General features: G+C 34.1%; 1 protein-coding gene across 2 annotated transcripts in view; it reads right to left on the bottom strand.

The window, feature by feature from the left end:
- Window positions 1–22,160, bottom strand: part of Myo81F (unconventional myosin 81F) — a 215,594-nt gene that overhangs the window by 124,668 nt on the left and 68,766 nt on the right. For both annotated transcript variants that reach the window (XM_089246115.1, XM_089246116.1), the window contains exons 6-9: window positions 20,160–20,734; window positions 15,161–15,310; window positions 5,694–5,786; window positions 1,498–1,572 (exon numbers count right to left, since the gene is read on the bottom strand). In XM_089246115.1, the coding sequence (XP_089102241.1) occupies window positions 1,498–1,572; window positions 5,694–5,786; window positions 15,161–15,310; window positions 20,160–20,734 (893 nt within the window). The remainder of the gene's footprint in view (window positions 1–1,497; window positions 1,573–5,693; window positions 5,787–15,160; window positions 15,311–20,159; window positions 20,735–22,160) is intronic.

Below are 22,160 nucleotides of genomic sequence, written 5' to 3'. Positions count from 1 at the left end.
AAATAGAAAGGTGATTTCACTTCTAGCCATCACAGTGAGATCCTATGAAACTCCATAAAAAGGCACCTAAATCTCTCATAAATATCATATTTTTTTTCATTGTACTTCTACAATGAAATACTAGTATAAAATACTAGTATATAAACTATTGAAGTTAGATTCTGAAAATTTGACCAAATGAGAATTTCCACCAACAGCATTTGCGTCAGGTGGCATATAGCATATTTTTTGTTCACAACAAAAAATATGTTCTTCAAATGTAAAGAAATGTAATGGTCAACATTATTGTTATTACATGATTTCTGTCTTATTCTATCCAAAAAAAAAAAAACTCCAGTATCCATTCATCAGAAAAATTTATTGTATGCATTTTTGTATTCGAGGAGCTTATTTTCAAAAGGGAACATTTACTTTATAATTATAAAGGAAATGTTTCTTTTTGAAAATAAGCTCCTCATTTGTAAAAGATATAATGACTATATAACTTTTATACGTGCACAATAATTCTTATTTGCAAAATTTATTATTATTTAAAACATATTTTTGACTGCTCTCCTAGTTCATGACCAAATTGCACACTTATATATGGTGGAACCTGTATGAAACAGAACGCTGAGAGACTGAAATATTTCATATATTAATATTCCATTTTAGACAGGTTGCCCTTTTATAAAGGTACACAAAGCATTAATCATTTCAATGATACTATCTTTTGATTCCATTCAAGACAGATTTTAGCCTCATACCGTAACCCCCCCCCCCCATCTTAGACAAGTTTCACTGTATATGATGACTGGTTATTTAAATAACATATTTGAGAGTTTTCAAAAGATTTGACATGAATTTTGTGCTCAGATAGCAAAATGTAATGTCACTTTTTCAAAATTTCATGAGGACAAATTTATGAACAATATTTTATAAAAATTTGATACTGTGGCATTTTGATTTATTGCAATTTGCCTCCGTTGGTTCTTCATAAATCAAAAGGGATGTACAAAATTTTGTCACCTTCCGAAATTTTGACAAATGAGACTCCAGAATGCGAACAACTCAATTTTTGTGAGAAAAGTGACTTGTGACATTTTGCCATCTGATCACAGAATTTAGCATGCTTTTCTTTGTAATTAATGTTAATTTTCAATAAATTAACTTGATTTAATTGAAATAAGTGGCAATTGTAATTTTAGGAAACCTCATATACCACGGAACGAAAAGAATTGGAAAAAAATTATTTTTTTTCGTATGTTTAAAAAAATTTCTCATGGTCATGAAAAAAAACATTACAGATCCAAAATCAGGATTTCATTTTTGAAAAGTAATAAAAAAAATAAACTTCTTTGTGAACAAACCTTAAAAATTCTATGATATTCTTAGATCTTTTAACACTCAAAAATGTTCTTTTCATGCAAAAATTTGTATGAAAATTACAAAAAAAAAATATTTTGCCTTTTGCAAACACGCCAGTCAAAAATGAGTTTATAAAGTTATATAACTAACCTTTTCTAATAATTCCAGGCAAGGTGTATTATCTGTGAAAGTTATGTGAGAGTATGTAATGCCCTCCTGTTGGTACTGAAAAGAAGAAATTTCAATTTGAGTTATAATTAGTGTAACCATGTTTCATTAAAGAAAAAAAAGAGAAATTGTATCTAAAATATGAGAGAATAAGGAACACTACCAACCATTGGCAAAATTGCTGACTACTGTAAAAAAATTTACAATGGTGAAAAATTGGAAAGAGCTGCTGCAAATTGTAGTGATTAAAATGTATTTCAAGAAAAAAGCGTTGAACACAAAAATTATACGAGATAAATATTTATAGTCATATTTACAATAATATAATTTATAAGTTACGAGAATTATGTTTACTTATGATTTTAATGAATAGCATTCAAGAACAAACTCGAGTAAAATTCATAAGTTCATTGAAAAACGGGACATTTTAATATAAAAACCTCAGCACAACTAAAAATATCAGAATTTTCTAGTAAAATACTGACACTAATTCAGCATTTAATAGTTAGATAGCCCTGAAATAGAAAAAGCCCTAAATGCTTTTTTTAATTAAAGGAAAACGAAGCCTGTATTGATGGTCTAGAAAAAATATAAAGTTCTACAGACAAATATAGTGGTAAATGCTCAAAGTATGATAATGCATAATTAGCACATACATCTGCACATTTCAACTTCATAACCATACTGTTTGGATCAGTAAAATAAAGTTCACCTTACTCCAGTGAATTTGAGAGAGACGTTTTTACTGGTGTTATAGTAAAATGTTTAACCTCCTTTCACTTGAAAGCATAGATGAAATGAATTATTATAATTAATTAATTATTATTATACAGTTATGAAATTAATTATTTATTAATTACAAAATTATTGAAAAAAATAAGTAAAAACTTTTGTCAGCTTTTCAAAGAATAAAAGAGTTTATATGCAAGGTATACAGAAAACTGGATGTCGTGAAGATATTTATTTTTTGAGATGTTGATTTTTTTAATTTTTTTAAGGAAGGAAAAACTCATCTCTGTCTCTACCAGGAGTTGAAACCGGGTTCCTCATTTGCCGGACGAGTGCTCTCACCACTAAGCTACAGAGGAGCTACAGATTTTCCTACATTGGAGCATATATATGCCAAATGGGACTGTGCAATGGACAGTCTGACACGATCAGCTAATAGCTCATGGAAGACAAATCACCAAATCACCAAATGGATATATATATATATATGACATGATGTCGCCCTCCACTTGTTAATGCAAGATATATAGAAAGCTGGATGTTGTGAAGATATTTATTTTTTGAGAAGTTGCTTTTTTTTAAGGAAGGGGGAAAAAAAATCAACATCTCAAAAAATAAATCTCTTCACCACATCCAGTTTTCTGTATATCTTGCATTAACAAGTGGAGAGTGACATCATGTCTTATAAAAGATTGTCTTTTCAAATTCCTCTGTGAACTGATTATGAGAGTCTATCACATCACATTGGTAACTTCCGAAACTTGGCATAAATCACAAATTGTTCCCTCCTACAATGTAGAAGTATCATTCATGTACACACTCTGTTCCCTAAGCTGAGTGTGTGCATGGCCATGCACAGTGAAAATGCTTGCTTGCATGCAAAATCTTGAAATACACCATAGTTGGATGTGACATACTACCATTCTGTGCATGTAAAATAAAAAAGAGACAGACTGTTGCATGTACCTCAGATAAAACAAGAAAGAAACTATACCAAAAAATCTTAAACAGTGAAATTCTTTCATACATATATCCTAAAATACAGAAAAGAGAGGGTCGCCTATTGCTAATCCATTGGTTTGGGGGGGGGGGGAAAGGGAAAAATGAGGGAGATGAGCAATATTCTCCCCTTTAATTTGCAGAAAATTAAATAGCCAAAGTAACTTTTTCGAGCACTCATTCTCATTAACCCTAAAGAAATTCAGAAAAGTAAATAAAACCAACTCCGCTATCTGAGTGCTCATGTTTGTCATTACTTTGCTGACATCCATTGTAATATGGAACAGTTGATCAACTTTGCCCAAAAATATTAAGAAGTCACCAACAAATAACGCAAATACACGAAAAATACAAAAAATCCTGATGCATTTCGACATCAATGGGTGTAGTCTTCAGAGGAAAAATATTTAACCACTAATCACACTGATTGAGTATCCCACTTGGGCTGAATACCAAATCTTAACTCTCAGTTGCTCATAGGAAAAAGTATGTCTGTTCACTTCAAACATTGTGGTCAAAATGAAGCTGAGAGCTTGCATTTGATATCAATGCAGCATCCTGATTGGATGCTTGCGGAATGGTGCTACCCAATTGGTCTATTTGAATTTTCATGGAATTTCTGCTCAAAATGAATTTAAGCCATGGCATTGCAATCAGTGGTGTACATTTATTATCGTTTACTAGTACAGTGGAACTTTGGTTAACAAGCTTAATTCATTCCGCCAACATGATCATTATCCGAATAACTTGTTATTTGAATCAAACTTCCCTGTAGGAAATAATGGGAACTCGAATAATGTGTTCCACAAGAATTCATTCACATAAAAATGACTAATAAAAACTACATTCAATTAATAATTTAACACAATAATAATACATAATACAATAAAATAACCATAATATGAATAACGCCATAAATAAACATACAATACAATAATTTTTACAAATTAACTTACTATAAAAGGTGAGAGAGAGGAGGACTATCGTTTAGGACGATTTACAGACTCACTGTTGTTTGCAAATTTATTCTGTTTGCTTGACTTTCATAAAGAACCTTATCCAATGACACTTGCTTTTGCCTCCTTTTTAGGATTTCTGGGAAATGGAAAATTGCAGTGTTCGTTCGACAGATTCATTGCTTACACACTGCTACAGCTTATTCGGGCGGTTCTTTTCTACAGAGTTTTGCACAGCTTCCCATATTCTACACATCTCTCTAATCTCATTCTTTGTGAGGGATATCTCCTTACTTCTCTCTTCCTCAGATAAGATACCATCCATAAACTTTTGCTGGTGCCTGCATGAGATATCCACTTCATCTACTATCAACTTATAGACATTTTCCACCACTAGTTCTTTAATGTCATCCTCACGCACCTCCAGTCCATGGTCTTCCCCAAGCACACAATCTCTTCAACAAGTAGTGGCTCCTGTTCATGAACTAGCCCCCATCAAAGCCACGTTCGATAATGCAATCATCCCACAGTTTTACTCCAAGTAGAATTTAAAAACCTTCAAGCGCATATACGCATGACTGCAATACTACATCTAGTTTCGTATCGTAAATATTCACACTCACATGTGTGTTAATTTTCTGAGTGTGGCACACTTATCGGAGACTGCAGGGGAGAATATTACCCACAATTCCATAACACATGTGTGGGCGAAAGCAAAAACCATCAGCTCAGTTGTGATAATGTGAAAATAAATAAACAAAGTGCATATTTGCTCGTAATGCGAATCATCACTCATTAACTGAGTCAAAATTTGTTCAAAAATTTTGCTTGTTATGCGAATTGCTCATTAACTGAACCACTCAGAGCAAAACTCTGGCTATTACAATGAAGTTTGAAAATGTTTAGCCCTTCGAGAATGGAACTCATATTATTCTAAAACCATCGTTAGTATATTTTTTTTCTTGGTAGCTTTTTATTCTACATTGGATTTTATATTTGCTGAGACAATTTTATGTTTGGTTTTATTCATTTTGGTAAGAAAGTTGTTTGTGAATGATTTTGAAGTAGGAATTATTTTATTCATTATGTGAAAGTTCTGGACTAATTTTTTTACATAGTTGTACATGGATTTGACTTCAAGCTCAGAGAATGGATCAGTGAGCCTCAACTTTCTATCAATAAAGATCTAGACAAAAAAAAAACCCTTACCCAAAAAATATAATACTTGTGTGATTCGACAATTTTTTTTGTGACTGAGAAAAATTTCACCTTGAAAGCAAAAATGAGTTTTTATATCTTTTTTTATTGATATAATGCAAGAAATTAAACAGGTAAAAAAATTTTGATTTATGATGAATTTTTCCGAAACACATTCCACAGTAAAGGGATTAATGCAAACAAAGTACTTTACATACGGTAATTAAGGTAAGGTAAGGTAATTAAGAGGTAAGGCAAGGTAATCACAAAATCATTCTGAATACAAATGTAACTTACTATTTCCTGCTCCAGTGCAAAAACATAATGGTTGAAAAACTTGTGCAATTTTTCATTAGTGTAGTTTATACATAGTTGTTCGAAACTGTTAACCTGAATAGAAAGAGCATGCATCAGTAAGAGCATTAAGAAAAATAATAATAAAAGACTTTTAATAACTTCAATAAAAATTCTTGTTCATGTACAATGCATCAATTATTAACATTTGCATCAATTATTAACATCTTCTGCTGAAAATTCCTGAGGAAGGACCATGGCCCCCACAAGGGGTGGGCTGACAAGGCTCCGGCCCTGGGGCCCGGGCGGATTTTAATCACTTTTTTGTCTTTTCACGCTATAAATTCATCATAAAGGAGGCCCCGTGAAAGTCTGGTCGGGGGGCCCGTAAAAGATCCCAGCCTAGGGGCCCTGCTTCAGGATGTGGGGGCCATGGGAAGGACAATGGCTTATATTTGTATAACTATGTTACATATACATCCTGGAATTCATGTTTCTATGCTTCCTAAAGTATGTAACTAGGTCAGGTAACTTGACTTGGGTATGCAGCTAGCACACAAACTAACCTTAATTTCAAAAAGTTTGAAAGATTTAGAAATGGTATCTGTGTGTGATATTTAAGAAAATGAGACTTCCTTCTGGCACCATTTGACCTTCTAGTGCCAATTATGTGTGCTACCATCAAGAGCTAGCTTTGCCATAAAAAACTTAGCTGTTGGGAAAATTGTTGTTGTCCCGATCTTGGGAAAATGGGAAAATCCAGTGGCAGGGTTTAAGCATTTATGTCATTGAGAGCTACCAGCATCACTTGTGTTTGATGAAGATCAGTTTGTGAAATGATGATGGTAGCGTTTAAGTCAGAAAGACATGGTCAGTGCCACAATCCTGCATTTCCCGTTGAGCAAAACAATGCCCCCCATCGCAGCTTTTGTTGTGATCTGGGAGAGTCATTGTATATGTTAAAGTAAAAGTGAAAAATCTGGTTATTTTGCACTATCACCAAATATTTTGGTAAGCTCAACAAATTTTGTTCATACATTTGTGAATTTATCACATTTACTGTGATTATATATAATCCTCTGCTTGTATTGGTAAACTGATGAATCCTCGATGAACTACTCAAATTTATGGGACATGCATAAACTTTGGTCTAAGATGATGAAATTGATTGGTAATGTTGGTTATGTTTGTCATCATGATCATCATCAACAACAACCATTTTCAATCCACTGTTGGATGAAGGTCTCTTCTAAATTTTTCCATTCTGCTCTGTCTGATGCTTTAGCCATCCAGTTGACTCCTGCCACTTCCCTGATCTCGTCAATCCATCTTGCGTGGGGACGCCTTCTCGGATGTTTAACACCATGGAAGTACAAACTCTAGAATACTTGTGGTCCATCTGTTGTCCTGCCTTCTTGCAATATGTCCAGCCCATTTCCATTTCAAACGTTTGATTCTTTCCATGATATCATATACCTTTGTGTGGTTCCTTATCCAAGTGGTTCATTTTCTGCCTCTTCTTGTGATGCCTAACATACATCTTTCCATGCTCCTTTGCATTGTCTGTAGCCTTTGTATCATCTTGCTTGTGAGTGTCTATGTTTCAGCTCCATAAGTCAGTGCTGGTAGCACACACTGGGTAAAAAGTTTTCTTTTCAGACATAATGGCATGTGACTCTTCAGAATTACGTAGTTTTTGCCAAAAGTGCTCCATCCAATCCTGATCCTTCTGTTTATTTCATTAATGATTCCATTGTCCATAGCGATTTCTTGTCCCAGGTATACATAGCTTCCTACTTCTTCTATCTTTGTGTTGTTGAGAAAGATTGTCCTCTTCAACGCAAACAGGTTGAACATAACTTTAGTCTTTTGCAGATTCATTTTCAAGCCCACCTGAATACTTGCCTTCGCCAATTCTTGTATCATTTCTTCTAGTTCATCTGGATTACTGCTGATAGCAACAATGTCGTCTGCAAAACGCAAATGGTTGGGAAACTCTCCATTTATTTCAATTCCTTTTTTATCCCAATCCAGTTTGCTGAATACTTCTTCTAAAACAGCGGTAAAGAGTTTTAGTGAGATAGTATTACCCTGTCTGACCCCTTTTCCAAGTTTAATTTTTGCTTTTCCTTTATCCAAAGGAAACATTGCAGTTGCTTTGTCATATATTTTGTTGATGATATTGTGTGATGTAAGTCTTCTCTACCCCAATTACATCTAGAGCTTTAACAACAGCAGATGTGAAGACAGAGTCAAACGCTTTCTCAAAATCAATGAAGGCCATACACAATGGTAATTCGTATTCCCTATGTCTCTCTATAAGTTCCCTAATTGTTTGGATGTGATCCATTGTACTAAATCCACTTCGAAATCCTGCCTGTTCTTTTATTTGAGCTTCGTGCAATTTGGATTCAAGCATATATGTCAACACTTTGGTGAAGATTTTATAAATTACTGATAGGAGACTGATTGGTCGATAGTTCTTGATATCCTCTTTTTCACCCTTTTTGTAAAGAAGAACCATCATTGCGTTATTCCAATCTTCAGGCACATCCGATTTTGTGAGTCAATTTGTGAACAAGGCAGCTAGCATACTGGCAAATTCTTCTCCTGCTTCTTTAATAATGTCTATTGAAATCCCATCTTCACCTGGGCAATTGCCTTTTTTCATACATCTTATAGCCTTGTAGACTTCCTCTTTCAGCACAGGTGCTACTTGTACAAATTCGGCTTCATTTTCTTTTCTTTCTGCTCCCTTTCCTCTGTCCCGATCCTGTTCTTTGCGTTTGTATAGAGAATTGTAAAATGCCTCAACAATACTAATGATTTCATTTCCATCTTTTGTGTTGGTTCCATCTTTTCTTTTTAGTGCAAAAATTTCCTTTCTCCCAACGCATAGTTTTCGTTTCGCTGATTTTAAGCTCCTATTGTCTTCCAGTGCTTTCTTTACAAAATTGCATTCAAACTTCCTGACATCTTCTGTAATCCGCTTTTGTACTGTCTTATAAAGTTCTGCATATTCCACTTTTGATTTAGGGTCATTCTTCCTAATTTGAAATTCTCTCCAGTCTTTCATCAGTTTCTTTGTTTCTTCTGTTATTTTCTTCACCGGTTTGATTTCTTTTTCTCCAGCGACTTCTTTTGTTACTTCTTTTAGGGTAGTGGTAAAAGTTTTATTCATCATGGGGATATCTTTTTCGTCCTCAGTGGTGTTATACAGCAAATCAAATCGGTTCTTAAGCTCTAACTGGAATTTATATCAATGTTCTTGAAGCTTTACCATATCGATGACAGTTTTTCTATTTTTGATAAGTTTCGATCTTTCCATTCTAGTGTTAAGCCTTATTCTGCATCTAACCAGTCGATGATCACTTCCTGTATTGAATTTGTTGAGAACACTGCAGTCTTGGATCATATGCAGTATGTTATGCGGTTGATCATATGCGGTTATGTTTGTATATGTTAATAAATAAGAAGAAAGTCAACATCACAAAATGATAAAAACAATTTATGTTTCTATATTATTCATACTTATTTTAATTTAATTTTCATGGCAAAATTTGTATAGTACACACATCATGCACAGACAAAACTGACATGAGGTTGAATTAATGTGATGCAGTGAAATCTCAAAACAACAATACTCTGTGGACCAAGGAAAAATATTATTGTAGAAGGATTATAGTTATATTGAGAGGCAGCAATTTTTCATTAGACTATAAGCATTTCCAAACTAGACTTTAAAAAATATTGTTATAGAGGAATTTATCGAGTATCATTGTAGTTTTATTTAGGTTTATTTGTGAGTTTTATTTAGCGTGGCTTATTTATTTATTTTTGGGTCAAACTCTGCAGTGTTTTCTTTATTTTTCTAGATTGTGTGTTTAATTATTCTCTTTAGTTTGATTTTGCCACTGGATTTTAGAAGAACCACCATCGTTGGATTTGCATGATATGTGTTTTTTATTACCCTCAACTTCTAAAATTTTTGTTGTGTATTTTTGATTTTGATTACAACTTTTTTTCGCTCTCATTTAATTTTCATTGTATTTTCAGCAGCTTTTTGACCGTTTTTTTTTTGTCAATAGACAACTTCTTTGCCCATGTGCTCCTATAGGAGAGAATATCCGGTTCTTTGTTTCCCACCATTTTGATGTTTTTCCCTCTTCATTAATATAATTTTGTGGGTTTTTTGGGTGTTAGTGTTAGCAAACAGTGTATATTTTCACCAGTGTATTCTCATTAATTGTTTTTACATTTCAGCCTAATTATTTTATTGTTAGTGAATAGATAGTTAGCTAATAGTAATAAGTATAAATTGTACTTTGTATCTTAATACTTTTTAGGTGTGTGTTGTATTTTTTATATATACACATAGTTATTCTTCGTGATTGAGTGTTGAGCATTTTATTCTACTCAATTTTTTTATACAATCTTTTACATATGTTTTGCATTGTAATGTATATTATGTTATTTCCTGTTAACATTTCTCATTCCCCAATTTTTCAATTGTTATTATCTAGTTTTTAGCAATAGTGTTAATATGCCTCAACCTCGATTAATGTTGTGTAGAGCTTGCGATGGGAGATTTCCCTAGTCTGGGGAATAGTAGCTGATTATCTCAAGTGTAAGGGGTTTTGGATAGGGCAAGGTCAGAACTCAAGGTCAAAGTGTTATGGGAGCGGTTTAGGGTTTTAGAGGGCTTGGGTATAATGGAGCTACCTGTCATCAAAGGATGAGGTAGAGAGGGATAGTATAGGCTTAATTATCTGCAATTCTATATTTAGGGAACAGTGTGTAGGGATTTTCAGGGGTTTGAGCATTGTTGTGTTCCTAGGAGGAAGGTTAGCAATGTTCAAGATGTTTTTCGTTGTCAAAAGTTGCCTAGGCCGGCAATCCTGTTGGTGGGAACAAATCAGGTAGGAGCAAATATTAGTAAGATTCTGTAAGAGTACCGGGACTTACTATTATTCGTTCGGGAAGGGGGTTCAGATGTAGCATTGCTTCCCACTGCCAAGGGGGTAGTGGGGGTATAGGAGTTGGATCCACCAATTCAATTTAGGCCTGAAGGACATTTGCTCCTCGCTTGGGGCCATGTTCTTATAGCTTCCTGCATTCGCTGATAGGTTGCTTCGTTTGGATGGGATTCACCTGAATAGGAGAGGTCTGGGAGATTTATGATAGGCTTAGGTCAGGTTTATTACTACCAGAAATGCAGGTTAGTAAGTGATAGTAACGGTATAGACAGCGAATTACCGACCTCTGACTTGGATAGCTTTTCAACTGACACTAAATCACAGGGCAAATTAAAATGTGTGCTAATAAATGCCAGGAGTTTGGGTAATAAGAAAGATTTTTACAAACTATGATAACTGTGGGGCTAGGTAGGGCCTAGACCTTGTAGCCATTACAGAATCTTGGCCAAATGATGGGGATGAATCTTTATTACGCATTTCATGATGCAATACTTTTTTCAGAAATAGGACTAATAGGAATGGAGGTGGAGTCTTGATACACGTGAAATCATGTTTGAAGGCTATAGAGTGTAACGTGCAGAGAAGTGATACTGAAAGTAATATCAAAACTATATGGGTTGAGCTTGAAAACAAAAGGCATCACAAACTTATTGTAGGGGTTTGTTATAATCCACCAAATAGGGATCCAAACTACATCGCCAAACTTATTGATGAAATTTCCTGCATGTGTAAGCATAGGAGAGTTGTCATATTATGGGATTTCAATTACCTGGGTATTGATTGGGAGAACTTTTCAGCTAGAGATCGCTTGAGAGATAGGTTGATAACAAAAGAATGGGTCCTTGTTTTTAGAGAACCAACTTTGATGTTTTGAGAGAAAGGCTAGCAGGAGCTTGCAAAGACCGGTTAGAATCAGTTGGGGTGGCAAGTCAATGGGAAGAATTTAGTACGAAGCTGTCCTCTGTTTTGCACGACGTCATACCCTTTGTTAAAAAAAAAGTGTGTTTGTACATCGTGCCCCTATGTTTCATGGATAGCGTGCATAACCTTTATTTTGAAAAGAAGAGAGCATTCAGAGAGTATAAAACAGGACGAGGTGACCTGCCATTGTTTCTGATAAAAGAACAGCATGTTGAAAAAAGCGATAAGGGATAGTAAAAAGGAAGTTGAATCTAGATTGGCAGATAACATTGGCTCTGACCGAAAATCATTTTTAGATACATCAGTAATGGATGTAAGGGGACAGTTGGCCCCTCTCAATAGGAGGGTCAAGAGAAGTGTAAGCATGTGTAGGGCTTTCAATGACTTTTTTTGCGTCAGTTTTTAATTGAGAAAACAATATTCGATGTACAGGTGTTGCATGGGGTAATAAAATCCTCAAAGATATTCAAATGGAAGACGTGGATTTCCTAAATCTTCTAAAAAAATGCATGCGCAAGCAAAGCACCAGGATCAGATGATATCTATCCCAGGGTCCTCAGGGAATGTACTAATGAATTGTTGGGGCCAGTCACACAGATTTACAGGAGTAGTGTTGCTAAGGGTATGGCCCCCAGGGTAGGGCTGACAGGGCCCGGGATAATTCTCATAATGTTTTGCTTTTTCACACTATAAATTAACTGTAGAAGGGCCCATTGAAAGTCTGGCCCAGGGCCCTGCTCCAGGAACTGGGGACCATGGCTGAGGGTATCGTCCCAAGAGATTGGAAGCTTGCTAATGTGGTTCAGATAAAAAGAGTAGTAGAGAACTGTGTCCAACTATCGTCCAGTGAGTTTGACGAGCTCCTTCTCAAAACTTTTGGAAATTATCATAGAAAGGTAATTGGTGAAGTGGATAGATGAGAATAATGTATTGTCAGATAATCAGCATGGGTTCAGGAAAGGGAAGTCATGTGTAGCTATACTTCTTTGCTTCTATATCATGTGGTGACTAAGGCTTTGGTTAAGGGCAAAAATGTAGATGTTGTTTACATTGATTTACAAAAGGCTTGGAGGCAACCTGTTGAATTGGATAGAATCATGGTTAAGAGATAGGTCACAACAGGTTATGGTGAACAGAGATAGTGGTAGTTGAAAACCAAAGCAATAGGGAAATGCTCCAGACCGACTTAAACAGGATTGGAGCATGGGGGTAATGAATGGAGTATGATGTTTAGCATTGACAGGTGCATGGCTGCTTCAAACGTTTCTTTTATGAGTTCAATGACGTCACTATCTCGGATGCAACTAGGGTCACTGATTTGGGAATTCTCATTGACAAGCGACTTCGATTTTCTGAACATTGTTCAGTGGTGGTCAAAAATTGAATAGAATGCTCAGTTTCATTTTCAAAAACGTTTCTTCGCATTCTCTTAAAGCCATTCTTCTGCTTTCCCGAGGCTTAGTTCGTCCTGGACTGTGGTATGCTGTAAGGTTTTAGAGACCATACCAACAGAGGGACATTGACTAGGTTGAAGGGGTGCAGAGAAGAGCTACACATGTCCTTATTGGCACACGAGGCTTGAGTTATGAAGAGAGACTGCATTTTTTGAATATGTTTACATTGGATGAACGCAGGTGTTAGTGAGATATGGTCGAAGTGTTCAAAATTTTCAACAGGGGGATAGGATGGACCATGAATTACTGATACTCCGCCAATCGACTGCTTTGAGAAGGTGACACCAGTTTTGATTGGCAAGGGACCATTATAGGTTGCGGTGTGTCACAGGGAATTTTTTTCTAATAGGGTGGTTAATAAATGAAATAAAATTTACTACCCCCCGGAGGGTAAGCTAACACAATTTGAGAAATGGTTAAAAATAAATACAATAAACACATGTTGGGGTAAATAGAAAAGCTATCCGTACTTAGAATAAGATGACCATAAATATTTTTATGGGTATTGTATAATATTTTATCATGTATACAGGGTGATTCAAAACTGAATGTACAAACATTTATTGGAGGTAGAAAACACAAAAACAAAATAGAATCCCATAGGAATGTATGACCAGAAACACCAACCTAATCAGCTGGAGGATAAACGAAGATGCAGAAATGACAAGCCAATAATGGGTGAAAAAACTCTTTTATTTAGTGATACTTTACACAAGGACAGTATGTGTACATGTTAAATTTCACAACAAGTGCTCTAAGTTCTTACCATTCAAAGTTATGCACCCTTCACAATGGCAATGCATTGATTGTTGAACCATTTCAAAAATATCCTGCATTTTGCAGATGTTTGCAGCTGCAACTGAGATTCTTGCAACATGGATGGTAAGAACTTTGATCATTAGTTGGGAAAATTAACATGTACGCTTACTGTACTTGTGTAAAGTATCGCTAAATAAAGAGTTTTTCCACCGATTATTGGCTTGTCATTTCTGCATCTTTGTTTATACTCCAGCTGATCTGGTTAGGGTTTCCGGTCATACATTCCTATGTGATTCTGTTTTGTTTTTGTGTTTTCTACCTCCCCTAAAAGTTTGTACGTTGAGTTTTGAAACACCCTGTATATAGTTTTTTTATAATTGCATTTTTAATTGAGTTGCTGTATTTTAGAAATATATGACATCTATATTTGTTATGGGCATCTTTTTCTCAGCCATCTCGTTGGGCATTTTGCCTGTTGTGCCCTTGTATTTTTATTAGTGAGATTTCACTGTATTTTTGTATGATTTTTCTACATTTTCCAATGGACTGCCAAAATACAAAGAATCACACACAGGAAGCACAAAAATCTGCCACCCAATCAACAAAGCATAGCTTTGTGTCTCAATTTGCTCTGGCTTTCTAATTACCATTTGCTGCAGAAAAGCATGCTGCCCTGCATCAAGTCGCAGGCATTGCACACAGCTCAATTAGGACCTTCCCTTACAGTAACATATACTGTATATGACCGCCAGTATCCCTAGCAGTGACCCAAGAGACAATAACATTTCACAGATACCTTCACAGCATCCCAGCTACATATATTGCCTCTCATAACAGGGCCCCTCGCAACACTTTCCAGGAAAATATTGCTTGGCTGCACAGTAAGTGGAGCAGTGCATGTTTCTGGCAGGTTGTCATATTTTTGTGACATGGGATTAGACAGTCAATGAATTTGAATGATCTGGAGGTCTAATTACAGCAACTGTAGACATATATGTGTGGGATTCTGTGAAAGACTTGTATAACTCCCCCACACTTGCCTGTTTTAATCTTGTTTAGAGGTAGCCGAAAAGACTACTAGAGCCTCCTTTCAATTGTTCAGGTTTCTAAAAATAAATTATTGTTTTGATACTTACACAGTACACTTACTTATGTAATATTAAAACTAAAATTAAACAATATTATTATTATATATTGAAGTTTCATTCAATTCCAGCAACACATTTTCTCTGTGAAAGATTTTTTTAAAATAAGTATGTGTGTGTTGTGTGTATCCCCTTCTTGCTCTTCTATAAGTAAAGTAGCTATTTGCTTCGGTGGACTAATCCATTATTTTCTTTTTCTTCAAATAAATACTTACATCAAAGTTTTCAAAACCAAATATGTCAAGAACACCAAGAAACCTTTCACTATCTTGTCCAGGATTAGTACAAGTGTTTATGTAATTGACTATCCATGCAAATGCACGAGAATACAATGCTTTTGCCATAGCATGTCTGTTTTCTCTTGCCTGCAAAGAACAAATATATAAATGCTAAAGCAATATATAATTTAATGTTATAAACTGCAAAGAACTAGCGTTTTATTCAATCTTTCATAATACCATTTATAGTAACTATTGCTGTTTAAAAAGTGAAAAAGCTCAGCAGAAATAAACAAAAAATTATATGTAAACTTGTTTTGAATATCAATAAACATTCTTTAGTCAAGATGAGCCAAAGAAACTGAAAATAGAAAAATGAAGTTAACCAATGATTTTTTTATTAATAAATTTTTATATTCATTCATAAATAAGTCCACTGTCAGAATTATTTCATGCACAAACTAAACTCAAATTATAATGCCAAATGAAAAAAATTGTAGCCATTAAAAATAATAATTAACCATACTTTTGTATGAACATTTTATCTATGGTAACCTGTTTGGTTCTTGCCAAGGTTAACGTTTTTGATGATTTTCATGTTAAATGATAAATAGTTAATTTTCATATACAGGGTTCTCAGCTAAATCTACTTGATCCTTTTCCTGACCAAAACTCTGGAAGGAAGAAATACAATTCAAAATCTTAACCTTGCAAGTTTCAAATTTATTTTATTTTTTTAGTTTTTTTTCATAGAATTTTCCCTGGCTTTTATCAAATATTTGCATACATTTCCCTGTCTGACTTTTTCCAAACATTTTACATTTTCCCTGACTTTTATCAAATATTTGCATATATTTCCCTGTCTGACTTTTTCCAAACATTTTACATTTTCCCTGATTTTCTAGGTCACTGGAAACCCTGGGTATATCTTATTTGAGGTTCAAATTAGAGATGGGACAAATATTCAGGCGCTATTTGGTATTTGGTCTTTTTGACGAATATCGGTGTAAATCCAAGCACAACAAACTAATTTAAAAAAAGTTACATTAATTGCAACTTTAAAGGGGTTGTGTCAAGGTGAGTTTCTAGGATAAGGAAAAAAGAAACTGTAAATGAAATCCTATACATACAATAAGGTGGAAGTGAGCATGAATTAAACAATTTCACTAACTGAAGGCCGTACCTAGACAAAATACGTATTGAGCTACTGAAAAGGGCAAAAAAGGCAAAGAACATCCAGAGAGTAAAAATATGAAAATAAGTCATAAATTTTATGATGCATTAATAGTTGAGAATAAATTGGTTGATATTTTCTTCTTTCTTAAATGTAAAATTGTACAAGTGTTGGAAAAAATTGGTTCTGTAAATAATACTATAAAATACAATATATCATCATTAAATTTGATTGTCAGTATCATAGCAATAAAAATCTTCCAATTACCAGTTTTTTTATACTTATTTAAATAATTAATTGCACAATTAAAATTCAATATCATTTGAAATTACCAAAAAAATTGGTTGTTAATTTTAACTTTAATTAACGTTATAAACATAAGTTTAATTAACATAATAAACATAACTTTAATTAACATTATAAACATAACTTCAATTAACATTATAAACATAACTTCAATTAACATTATAAACATAACTTTAATTAACATTATAAACACCAATTTTACTTATAATTGTAATGAATTTTAAGAAAATTGATATTCTGCTGCCAAATATGCAGTATTTGGTCAAAACATAGACAAATATTTGGTATTCAGTATTTGGCTATTGCGCCAAATCATGTCCCATTCCTAGTTCAAATAACTTATTTGTATATGTAACAGCAAAAGTCCCAAATTATGGTAAGTCCTTGGTTTCACTGCATTGAACTGTGAGGGCTTATAAAATGTTTTCAAAAAATTGATTTAAGGAATACCTAAGCTTGATATTCATATTTATATCATTTCCCACTCATGTCAGAAGCATGAATATGCAAATTTCCAAAATGTGGGAAATGATGTTTTAATGTTTACTCTACCCATGTTACTCTATGAATGGCATTTCCTTAAAATGCTTTGTATCATGAATTTCAATAGCAGTTAAACATTTGCATTTCTGATAAAACTTGGATAAAATAAAGGGATAATAAAATAAGGGATCCAACCAGCTGATAAACCCACAAATTGAAAACTTTCACATTCATGCTTCTGTCGTGAGAGAGGGGAATGATATAATATAAATCATAGTTCATCAAACTATTTGTTCTATTGCCCCCTTCTTCAGAAATTTTTTTCTTTCATTGCCCACCAACTGAAATCAACTCATAGGATCCTATGTTATACTTGTAGCTTCTATCGCTATCGCCACCCTGGACTATTTCATCGCCCACTTTGAGAAACATTGGTATAAATCTTAGAAGGAACCAACGAGAAAGCAAATACAAAAATCCCCATGAAATTCCTATAAAGTTTCCACACAATATCTTCAAAGGGTGCAATCTTCAAAGTATAAATTCAATCATAATCACACTGACAGGGATCCCACTTGGGTTGGTTACCAAATTTTAACTTCCAATTGCTCAGCTGAAAAAAATCTCTCTGAATCAGGCGTTGTGGTCAAAATGAAACTGAGTGCCTGCATGTAAATCTAAAGCAACATTCTGATTGACTGCTTGCAAAATGAAACTGATTGATTAATCTATTCAAATTTCCTTAAAATTCCTGTTTATGATGAGCCTGAGCTATGGTGCTGCAATCGGTGTGGTGTTGATTTATTGTCTTTTACGATTATATTTTTGAAAGTCTGAATATATGTGCCTTAAAAAATTTCTAAATAAAAAAAAAACTGAGGACATTACTTTATGAAAAACTCTCACTTCATGAAATTTTAATCTGTGGCTCTTTTGCCAGTAGTGTGAGGTGATGGTCAAATACTTGATTCTTGATGCAATGAGTGTGCTCACTTAATCTTATTTTTATTTAGTTCTCCCTATCTGTTCTACATAATCCAAAGGGTTACATTTTACATGTAATGTAATAAATGCTCCATTGTTTACTCTGTGGTGATTTGTAATTCGTTTTCAGAATTTTGTAAATAGGTCAGAAAGCAGACCCAAATTTTGGCTGGTCATAGCCCTGGAACAGTGCTGTCTTAACACATGGGCCCACCCGGGCATGGACCGGGGGGCCTCATAAAAATTGGAAGTGGTTGAAATTTTCAAGAATTTTCCAGGCAGGCCCTCAAAAACATCACTTGGCCCGGGGGCCCATGATGCTCTTAAGACGGCCCTGCCCTGGAATCTTTAGAGAGCTTGAAACTTGAGTATCTAGGAGGTACATCTGTTTTTGTTAAATTAAACTTTTTGAGAATTAGTGTAATCTTGAGAATGACAACCAGATGGTAGGGAATAACTACACTTTCTGTGTTAGTGGTGTCTCTGTAATGTTTTTAAAGTAGTTACTATAGAGCCAGTTTTCCTAAATTTTTTTGAGGTGGAGCCTCCTTCTCTTTAGCAATTACTTGGATTGTATCAAGTTTACAGGCTTATTCTGATCACAGTGCTCTGATCTAAACAGATGTCAAATGCCCTCACTAAATACAGTCACATTCTGATTTAATGAATCAAACAAAACAGATTTTTATTTGTTAAATTGGGGAAAATATTTGTATCAGGTTTAGATACTACAAATATACATACAGGAATATCTAAAAAAATGTTAAATTGAAGAATTTGTTAAATCAGTATTTTTTATATTGGAGCTCACCTGTATGTACAAAACATGAACATTTCTGTTGCATAAGATGACAAGATCTATACTGAAGTCGTAGTGAGACTGAGAAAAGATTCATGATAGACAGAGGTTTGGGTATTCAGTTGTGCAAGAACACTTTAATTTCATCACGTCACAATATTAATATATTATAAACTACTAAAAGATCACTAGTAATTGAAAATGAACAATAATTGGAAAAAAATAAGCTTTTCAAATAAAGTGAAGATAAAAATGAAAAACATATCAAAATATTATACCTAAATGTATCAAATATTATACAACTACGTTACACCTAAGATCTAAAAAAAAAATGTTTTGGTTTTTCACTTACAATTATAATTTTTTGAAAGAGTTTACTGAGAAGTACAGTGAAACCATGTGAATACGGGTGGGGGGGGGGCCTATTCCAGCATCAGCTGTCTAATGTATATACATGTATATGAACTGACACCATCATCATCATCGTGCCCCTCCCAACTGCTATTGTCATGCCCCTTCCAGCTTTTCATGTCTATCTCTGCCTATGAGTGAAACCTCGATATAAAAATATTCTGCAGACTGACAAAAAATATCATTATAGAGGAATTACAATTATATCAAGAGGCAGCAGTTTAACATTAGAGTATATTAGAGTATTCTTATAAAGTTTTCAATTTTATAAGAATATTTCTTAATGTTTGGCACTTGAGGTTGAGAAATTCTATACCAGCAGATTATCTAGGAAATCATTTGAAAAAGTTGAAATAATTTTTTTTTCATCATTCTAATTGAAATCATTTTGTTCACACACACACAGCACACACAAGGAACTTCAAAATTTCCTCTATAAGAGAAATTTTAGTTCCAGAAGGTTCTATTCATATAACAGAGATATTTATTCGTCTTTTACTAGATCAAGTAGGGATGTTAGGATCCGCTGAATATGCTTATCATATTTTAGAATGGTGAATGAAATTGTATGAGCTGAATGAATGAATGAATCCAGACTCTGCCATGAAGCTGGGCTGGAAGAGATCTCGGCAACGGGATAAGTCCAGTGGCAAAGTTCTGGCATTCATTCATTCAATTGTATGAGCTAAGAATTTTATAACTTTGTAAGAACCTTGTTATGATACATGCTTAACAAATTAAAAAAAAACTGATAAGATCCATGATATATTGATTTGATTCCCCTTTAACTCAATTATTATTCATATACATAATATATATAGAGATAATCTGATACCTACCTCACTTAATTTGAATGGAATTTCCGTGACATTGCCTCTAACATTAATTTGCCTTTGAAGCGACACTTGAGTCAGTATATCAGTAGGCAGTCCAAGAAGGGTGGCTACTGTCATGATAATCTCTTCATCCTGTTCTGAGAGAGCACACCTCTCCCCATCCACATCCTTGAATGTTAAATTACCAAGCCATAAAATGGAACTTAGAACACTGAATATTCCATCACACATTTCCGATGGCACATTAAGAACAGACATAGCAAGTCTGAGGGCATCAAACATCGAAGCATCTTCAATACCCTCAATTTTAAAACATCCACTTTGATTTAAGTATGTATAAGAGTCAGCCGTCCCTATCATAAATTGTTCCCTTAAATCTTTGTTACGTTGAGCACCAGCAACAAGCTGATAAAAAACATGATAGTTCCTTTCTCCCCGAGATTGGAATGTTATTCTTGACTGTTCTAGTAAATAATCTTGTATAATGCAACCCTTAATTTGATACCTTGAGTCAAAACAAACTTGGATGAATTTTCCAAATCTACTGGAGTTGTCATTTCTCACTGTTTTGGCATTGCCTACAATTAAAAAAGAAATAAAATTAATTTAATAGAAGAGTGTAGGCTTTCAGGAATGTTATCTATGCAAGAATGTCTTAGGATAAGTTTGATTTTTGTTCTATAATTAATATTTTTTAATTCATATTAGTAATTTTTGATTAAACATTTCTTGAACATTCTTCTTCCATACTAAATATTTTTTCATTACTGAAAAACATAGAATTTTTCTCATACTATTTAGAGGACATGATACATAAAAAAAATTAAGAGGTTACAAAGTTTTTTGTATAAATTGTGATTCAAGGACCATTTCGATAGGTAAATTTTAACAGCTATCATAAGGTAAGTTTAACCTTGAAAGCCCTCCCATCATCTATGGATGATGAGCATAGTAGCCAGCTGAATCATCCTCTGGTGGTTTGAAATTTTTTTTTAAAGATTTTCTTAATATGATGTATAGATGGTACATGCATTATATGTTCTATTTTTTTAGAATATTATTTACCTATTTTTAACAGGTTTCCTTGTACCGTATAGAATGGTGTAGTGGGGGAGTGCCAGCCTCTCATCATTAGTGTGTCTGTGACAATGGGTTCGCACCCAGGTTGTGTGCTTGTATCACCCCATTTTTTTTTTATTGTATTGAATTTGCAACATCTGAGTTTGATTGCCATCTATCTTTCATGAAATAAAACTGAAAAAAAGGGAAAAAGTTTTGCTCCCGCAGAGAGAGAGAGAAGCATTTATCCATCTGTTCCTGCAGCCAAAGCATTAAAGACACAGGTGACCCACACAATTTAATTTTAATGAAGGACTATCACTTATTACTTGTTCCATTAAGGAACCATCTTTATTTGTGAACTCTGCCATCTGACCTTCTTCCTCACCTTTACAATGGTGTTGCACTATCCTATATATTATGGGGAATAGGACACTGGCTATGCAGCAGTATATACTGTAGATAACATTCCCTTTCAATCATTTGTTACCTTTTACACTGAACAGAGTATCTACTACATGCACAAAGGAAAATATGGTGTATGTGAATTTTCATTGACTATTCCTAGACGCTTTTATTATAGCAGTGATACCTAACATGGTACCCACTGCACCATCATGTCCAGAAACAACAAACAAGTAGCTAAGTATCAAAGGTATTTTTAACCTATTTTACCTATTTTATAAGATAGTGGTCTCAATTTTATATGCCTAGAAATGCATGTGTAATTTTTGGGAGTTATAATTAATGCAGTAGAAGTATTTAGGAATAAAACTTGGATATTTGCGACAACCATTCTCCAAAAAATTACACATGCATTTCTAGGCATATAAAATTGAGACCACTATCTTATAAAATAGGAAAAAACTGAAAATTTCATTTGTTTCTCCAGCACCAAAGTCATTTCATGCCCACAGTGGCCAATTAAACAAAGATCTATGGTCT

The sequence above is a fragment of the Pholcus phalangioides genome, unplaced genomic scaffold, assembly GCF_987345545.1.
Source record: "Pholcus phalangioides strain wild (caught in Gottingen) unplaced genomic scaffold, Ppha-v1.0 ptg000017l_1, whole genome shotgun sequence".
NCBI lineage: Eukaryota > Metazoa > Arthropoda > Arachnida > Araneae > Pholcidae > Pholcus > Pholcus phalangioides.
The sequence above is the reverse complement of the archived record's forward strand: the minus strand, read 5'-3'. Positions and strand labels throughout refer to the sequence as shown.